Source organism: Oreochromis niloticus, linkage group LG9 (assembly GCF_001858045.2).
Source record: "Oreochromis niloticus isolate F11D_XX linkage group LG9, O_niloticus_UMD_NMBU, whole genome shotgun sequence".
NCBI lineage: Eukaryota > Metazoa > Chordata > Actinopteri > Cichliformes > Cichlidae > Oreochromis > Oreochromis niloticus.
In genome coordinates, this window is record NC_031974.2 from 24,386,402 (window position 1) to 24,394,449 (window position 8,048).

The 8,048-nt window shown below is 37.3% G+C and overlaps 2 protein-coding genes across 3 annotated transcripts in view; both read left to right on the forward strand.

The window, feature by feature from the left end:
• Positions 1-1,655: 1,655 nt before the first annotated feature.
• Positions 1,656-5,259, forward strand: LOC109203603 (myelin-associated glycoprotein). The gene is made up of 6 exons (XM_019363230.2): positions 1,656-1,974; positions 2,083-2,466; positions 3,548-3,853; positions 3,947-4,207; positions 4,278-4,359; positions 4,489-5,259. Exons 1-6 carry the CDS (start codon positions 1,899-1,901, stop codon positions 4,532-4,534), a joined length of 1,155 nt encoding a protein of 384 aa, XP_019218775.1. The 5' UTR covers positions 1,656-1,898; the 3' UTR covers positions 4,535-5,259.
• Positions 5,260-5,571: 312 nt separating this feature from the next.
• Positions 5,572-8,048, forward strand: part of LOC100696571 (B-cell receptor CD22-like) — a 9,219-nt gene continuing 6,742 nt past the window's right edge. Inside the window, exons 1-3 of one of the 2 annotated variants that reach the window (XM_019362831.2) lie at positions 5,572-6,483; positions 6,787-6,846; positions 7,370-7,756. In XM_019362831.2, coding sequence (XP_019218376.1) covers positions 6,423-6,483; positions 6,787-6,846; positions 7,370-7,756 — 508 coding nt within the window. In that variant the 5' untranslated portion in view covers positions 5,572-6,422. 2 annotated transcript variants of the gene reach the window in all.

Sequence of the window (8,048 nt, forward strand, 5' to 3'; positions counted from 1 at the left end):
GTTGGTTTTAAGGGCATAAGGATAAGTTTTTCTGTGTCTGTTCGTCAGTTTTCTTCATCCTGTGCTCTTTTTTTCTTGTAGTGTCCCTCAGGGGTCCATCCTGGAACCACTCCTCTCCTTTTTGTATCTTTTTCCGTATAATATTTTTAAGAGATATAACATCATCTATTAAATTAGGGAGTAGTTAAGGAAGTAGCGCAGGTCATCTACTAATGGGATGGTTAGTGGTTTGATTCCAAGCTGCTCCTAGCTGCTCCACTGCCAGGTCCCTAAGTTTCTCTCCGATGAGTATGTGTGAATGTTAAAAAGAAAGCACTAAGGTGTAGAAAAGAGTACTTGTATAGATGGGTAAAAGAGGTATGTATAAAGTATTCTGAGTCCTCAAATAGAGTAGAAAATTGCTATATTAGAATTAGTCAATTTATCATTTACTTTCATTTCTGTGCTAATGACTTAAAGCTGTATCTCCCCTTAAAATCTCAGGATTCGCTAGAACCTCCCAAGACCCCACTGTCTTAAAGATACTAAAGAGTGGATGAGGATGACTAAGAACTTCCTTTAGTTAAACAGTGGAAAAACTGAGATTATCATCTTTGGTCCTTCCAAATTTAGCAGCTTCTTTGAAGGCAAATTAGGTCACCGCATATTAGAATTCTCATTCATGACACATTTGTTATTCTTGACTCTAAACTTTCCTTTGACAAACAAATCTGTTCTGTTGTCGAAGATAGCTAAAGATAAGAAAAAGTCCAAAATATTATTGCATCTGGATAACTGTAACTCCCTATACCCAAGTCTCCTCCAATCTCTTTTGACATCTTTGGAGATAGTATGAAATTCAGCAGCAAGACTGTCAATTGACTCCAAAAAATATGGTAAATGGCCTGTATTTGTATAGCGCTTTACTACTAATATAAACACCATTCCAGCCCTGGCCTCACTGCTCTCCATTTTAGAAGTCAGTTTAAGATTTTATTTATTGTTTCTAAGGCTCTTAATGGGCAGGACCCATCTGCATAGCACCAGTCTCATTCATTCGCATTCTCTACATGTCTAGGGTCACGCCTCAAACTAAAAGATATCAGAGCTTTTGCAGTCACTGTGGGATCAGCTGCAAGTTGATTTTTAAGTCTAGGCTCAGAAATCCACCTACAGTTTTAAAAAACAAATGGTGTTGTTGCTCCAAACCAGGCCTCACCATTTATTTTTATACAGACTTTCATAATGAGACACTAAAAAAATTGTTTAATGAGATGAAATGGATCTTCATCTCAGGGCATGCGTGACGTAGACTGACCAATCAGGCTAACGTGTAGCTGCAAAAACTGTGCATCTTTGGGACTGATTTTAAAGAACAAACATAAATAAATGACTAAAAACATGAGTGGACTTATTGCAAGATATTTCTAGCTCTTGTAGCTGTGCTGTTATCAGAACAAAGCAGAAACTGACTGTGGTAAAACAGTGACTGTATGACAAGCACTGAAACCCACAAGGAGAGGAAGATGAAAATTGTCCGGTTGGCTAATGCACTGGTTGCTTATGTTTGTTCTTTCATTATTTCCCCTTGGCAGATGAAATCCCAAAGTTGCTACACATTTGCAAGAATATTACAAGACCTTATTGTTTCTACTTTTGATAGGTGGGGTTGTTTAGTATTTAGATTTTTTTTTTTTGTGTGTGTATGATAGTTTTACTTCTTACCATTTTAAGCCAAAAAAAAAGATCCTTGTTGGTTTAACTTTCAGGGTAAGTAGATTTTACACACTATCATATTATATCTGAAAATGATATTCATCCTATGGATAAATATCAATGCCTGAATATATCACAATGTACAAAATATGTAAATCTATGAATTTGTCGACCTGTTTACTGAGTTATGTTTGCAAAGTCAGATGATGAGTATCATGGCAGCACTGTGTATGAACATGCTGACAATCAGCATGTTACTGACTATATTCATTCTTTCAGGTGAGCTGTTTTTATTTCAGAGACATTACTTCAACATTTGAACATTTGCTTGCATGTAAATATTTTCTGTGTTATTTTAACCTTGACACTAAATCCCTAAATTCACAGGTGCTCTGGCTGCTTGTCCTGAGGATTCAGCTTTATTCGTCACTACACCAGAGAAGCTGGAAGCACTGAGTGGATCTTGTCTCCAAATCCCATGTAGCTTCAGACCCAAAGAAGAACAGAAATTTAACAGCACAAGAAAAACCTTTGGAGTGTGGATTAAAAATGATACCAAAATTTCCATTTATCCAAACAATGTGATCTTCAACAGTAATGGAGCAGTTAGCATCTATCCAATGAGTATTACTGGGAACCTGAGTCAGAGAGACTGCACCACTCTGTTTTCTGAATTGTCCACCACATACACAGACACATACTTCTTCAGAGTAGAGAATGAACCATTCAAAGCCACAGCTTACTGTGATCGTCTTCAAATTACAGTTAGAGGTAAGAAAGTTTATAATAAATAACAAATTATGTTATTTATATTATTATAGAAAACTTTAAATCATCATCATAAATTGGAGGCTGAAAGTTAGAGTCGAAAGACGGAAAATACTGTGCTGGAATCATAAGCAAGAAAAGAACTACGGTAGGTATAAATCTGTAAATCCAGAACATATATCTATTTATTTAGATGACACCACCTCGACCTCACAAAGAGTGTTTGTGTTTGTCGTACCCTGTCCCAATGCGCGTGATTAAGAAATATGACCCACATTTTACAGCCCTAAAATGAGCCCACGAACATTATAATCATCAAATCTCAGTTGTAGAAAAGAGGTTGGAGTTCAAAAGTAAGAATTCTGGTGGTGTGACAGCCAGTATACTGTATTCCAAAGCAATGTGTCACAAAGCTCATCGTCAACAACTGACAGCCGAAACGTACTCATGTGTTTCAGCACAGAGCTTTCTCCAGAGCATGTGAGGTGCAATAATGAAGCTCAATTATATATTTAAGGGTAGATTTAATATGAAATGCAGAACTCTGTCATCTGGGAACCAATCGGTTTACTTTACTGTGCCTAAATTGTTTTCATAGAAAATTAGCACAAGTACTTATTTGCTTCAAATCTAGGCTTATAAGATCATCCTCGATGATAGGGTTGTATTTTTAAAAATCCACAGGAAAATGAAGATGGTCTGATTACTTGAGTAAAACGTAGCATTTGTCAGCACAATAACATCACGACTGCTCAAGATCAAATCACAAAGATTTACAGGGTGAGTTCAAAGAGTGGCAGGAACTGAACCACCATCACTGAGTAGCTTTAAAGTATTTTTCTTCAAAGTTATCAAAATTGGTTTATTTTTCCATTTAGCACAATGCTACATTCTGACACATTATTGCACCTTAATATTTATTATTGATGACTAATGTAATGAGATTACACCTCTATGCCAATGAGTCCTAAAAGCACCAAGGTTAAAAACTACACACTTAAAAGTACACAACTGTATTTACATGGTTATCATGTACTAAAATCCAAATAATACTGTATTTGATGTATGTGATGTGAAACCACAGATTCTCCTTGGAGGCCCAATATTACAATCTCCGGTGATCTGAAGGAGAAGGAGTCTGTCACTATAACCTGCTCAGCTCTCACTCCCTGTCCACACTCCCCTCCTCAACTCACCTGGAATCTCCAACAAGACTCTCACAACAAAATAGAGCAAAACACAGATGGAAGCTTTACAACTAAAATCCAGCAGACCATCACTCTGTCAGACACAGATGATGGAAAGAAGATCAGCTGCTCTGCCAGATATCCTGTGAACCAAGGAAAAGACACCAAGACAGCAGAGACAGAAGAGACTCTCAGTGTTTCATGTAGGACTTTAAGGTCTTATCTTTGAGAGAAAACCTTAATAAAGAGCCTCCCCTCTCTTTGTGCACCTTTATTCACTCCAAAATCTCTTCCAGACCCTCCCAGGCTGATCAGTCCCACTGGTCCTGTATCAGTGGGCAGCATGGTGACTCTAACATGTACCTGCCGGGCAAACCCTCCTGTTGACAGCTATGTCTGGTTCATGACCAGTGGTGACAAACTGGAGACGATCAAAGCTAACACAAAGGTTTACAGCTTTGAGGTGACCAAACTCGATCAAGACAGATTGTTTTACTGCGGCTGCGGGAATCATCTGGACATCCAGATATCAGCAGGCAGTCAGCTGCTGTTTGAAGGTAAACACAGGAATCGCATTTGTCAGGAGTCATTTTCCATCAAGGAGTTGACCGTGCTGTCGCATTGCAGGTGATGATCACTGGGGGAAAAAGGCTGTAATGAAGACTGTGGGAATCATAATACTTGTCAGCATACTGGTCATCTTTGAGTGGTGAGTCAGCTACATACCAGTGTGTAATTTCAAATGTATTTTCATGAGTTATAACATTAATCATAATGTAACCAAACTTAAATGAGAAGCTTTCCTCCTTTCTAACTTGTCTCTACCTTTTTCTTTCAGCTGGTTTAGATTGAAACGTCCCAACAAACCAGAGGCAGAAAGATAAGCAGAGCTTATAATCTAACAACTAAAGTGTCTGCAAGTCTCATGAGGAAGTGAAATCTAAGGAAGTAAAAACTTAAAATATCCCTTCATTTACTGCCACGGTTAGCAAGAACCTAAAGCTTGTACAAGTTTCTAAAATTCTCTGTTGTTTTAATGGTAATACAGAAGAAAGGTTTAAATACTAGTGTCCTCACAGCACACAGCGTACCGAGCAGCCACATGATAGTAAAGACAGTTGTTGCTGGTTTTGAAAAGTACCACAGTGCAGCATTTAAAAGCTAAAGAAACATATTACCCAATACTGGGTGACAGAATCCTAATTCCAAAAAAAGCAGGGGACTTTCTGTGTATCACTGATGTGTAAATGCACTTCTTTTTTCTACCATCAGGATCAGTTTGATTCATCTACAAAACCACAGAATACACAGAGCACTGGTCATGTGACACTTGAAACTTTTAAATACAAATTCATATAATAAAGAAAAGCACTGATGAAAACAACAGATCAAGTCAATTATTAATATTTAGTAAAACGAATCATTACTATAGCTTTAACAATAGAAACAGAGAAACATTATCACCTTCATAGTACAAATGATGAATTAAGTAAATTCCGGACATTAGCAAACTTCCGGATAAAGTTCTGGATGATTTTGGTTTTCGTGTGTTTTTACTGCTTTGTGTTTGTCCATGTCATCTTTCAAAAATAAAAAAATCTGTATTTGATTTCATGATTTGTGATTGGTGAAACCTCTTTTTCCTTTTTAAAGGTAATCACACTTTGTGAGTGAACTGGATGCATGTGTGAATGTATTTCACGACATGTAGTATTAAGGAGATAATAAAACATGAGGTTGACATTAAAGCTTTCCGTTTTAATCAGCACCTTTATCGCCTTTTCTCTCAGCACCATTTGTGCTCATATATCTTCAGAATACCTGTGTGTATAATTACTGTTGATATTGTGAGGATCCGAGATTGGTGGGGTTTGCTTTTCCTGTTTTTACCCATCGTTTCTTTAGGAACAGGTGGGTGAGTGGGCGTGGCCGCAGTTCTCGGGGTGTTCGGCTTGTGGTGTTTGGCATCGTCAAGCTGGTGAAGAACAGCGTTGTGCCAGCTGTGCTTCAGCTCTGTGGTAATGGGCTCATTCCGGGAATCTCCAGCAGTAATCTTCGTCTTGTCGTCATCCCTCTGCAGAGCTACTCCTACTAAGATCGGTCGTCTGTTTACTCCGTTCGCCCCCCCGGAGAACAGCGTTAGGCACGGATTCCTCACTTCGGACCTTCACGCCGGTGCTTCACCTGCTTACCTGGATTTCTCCTGATCACCTTCGTGCACCTTTCCCAAACGTCCAGCCACCTGCCCGCCTGCTCCCATTAATCTAACGTTACTGTGTGTGCGCTTATCACCAGTCTTTGTCCTTTTTCTTTCTCTTCAGGTCCTTCCCGTTTCACCTGCTCACCAAGTGTTTCCATTTTCCTTCTTTAATTCACCGTTAATCAACTTTTTCACCTGTTTGTACGACTGAGTTGGTTTGCTCCTTTGAATCCACTCTTAGTGAAACATGACAGAGATAATATAATTTCATCATGTTATTAAATATATAGTGTAAAAGCACAAAACCTTGGAATAACTCAAGTTAGTAAAGAAGTTCTTTAATAGTTTGTAAGTAATTTGGGACTTTAACGTTGTTGTAATCTTTGACTTCCTTTATCACAGGATATTAACAGGAAGGACAGATAAGTGACTATTTTCCTGCTTCGGTCAGATGCATCATGTGATGCCATGCCCGTAGCAGCTTTGCAACCAAGCAGGCTGACCTTAGCTCACTTTCTTAAAGAACATGTTCTCCTTCTGAACTTCCTTCTTTTTAACAGCAGTCAGGCTACATGGTTCACTGTAACTGTGCTAAAACCCCCTCATTTCGCTGTGAAATCACTCGTTCACTTGGTAAGGAAACATTTCACTGTTACTCTCTATAACTAATAATTATTGATTCTTTTACTTAAATGAAAGACGCATTAAGTAATTTTAAATGTAATATGTATAGAATTTTACTTAGTGGTGTTGTTGTTTTACATGAACTGTGTGGTTATAGATTCAGAGAGATCACTGCTAAGAAAAAAATATGTTGTTAAATAGGGGAAGTTCTCTTGTGAAACAGCTTTAACAGACTGTCGGTGCTGTTTTAAAACTTCATGTGTGGAATGATTAGATAAACAGATTTCTTTGTGTTTGTGTGTTAAAATGCAGGGAAGGAGTTTGTGAACATGGTGACAGTCAGCATGTTATTGGTTCTCCTCTTTGTTTCAGGTGAGCCGTTTGTTCACTTATATTGAAATCATTTAAAATGTAAATTTTATTTGGAAGAAAAAGTGACCCTACAGCTATTTTATCAAATTGTTATTGTCCTAACTTGAAATTGAAATGCTTTAATTGGTAATTTCTCCTTGGTTTGTTTACAACACAAGAATTTAAATGATAACAGAAGAAGTCAAATGACTGAAAGGGTGTAGGTTGAAGCTACAGCTTATAACACTACACCTTATACAATGAAAAATAAAATAAAATAAAGAAAGTATGTTAAATCAACTACACTTTTAATGTCTAATTTAAAAACTGAATCATGACAAAAGAAAAATAAATAAACAGTAACCCTTTATGTCAAACTCAGCTCTAGATGAGCTCTGTTAAAACCTGTGATTGCGTAATAAACACAGAGATACAAAAATCTAACTAAATGAATCATTTAATCAAAGATTATGTTTTAAGTCTTGCCGGGACTACAGTACAGTAATAATGTGTGAATGACTTAATCCATGAACTGTATTTACAGGTGCTTTCGCTGATTGTCCTAATAAAGACCCAGCACTCTTCATAACTGCACCAAAGAAGCTGGAAGCACTGAGTGGATCTTGTTTGAAAATCCCATGTAGCTTCAGACCCAAAGGAGAACAGAAATTTGACAGCACAAGAAAAATCTTTGGAGTGTGGATTAAAAATGATTCCAAATTTGACAATAATCCAAACAATGTGATCTTCAACAGTAATGGACAAGTTAGCATCTATCCAATGAGTATTACTGGGAACCTGAGTCAGAGAGACTGCACCACTCTGTTTTCTAATTTAACCACAAACTACACAGACACATACTTCTTCAGAGTAGAGAGTGAAACATTCAAAGCAACAGCTGCTTGTGATCCTCTTCAAATAACAGTCAGAGGTAACGAATTCTTGCTTTTTCATAGTAAAAGCAAACAATACTTTTGTACTTTTGTTCTTGATTGTTTGCTTTTCTTCTATGTCTGCTGAGGATAAATTTTATTACAGTCACAATTATTATTGTCTGAACTAACAGCCTGAATGGTGTTTATATTTCCTTGTTTATAATGTTTGATCTCCTCTGCTCAGGAAGTGATTTCTAAAATTCTCTATGAATTTAGGATGACGAGATCACAGGATAAAGTTTGAATATTTTAAGCATGTATAAAGTGTTGTGTGGTCTTCATTTCTAA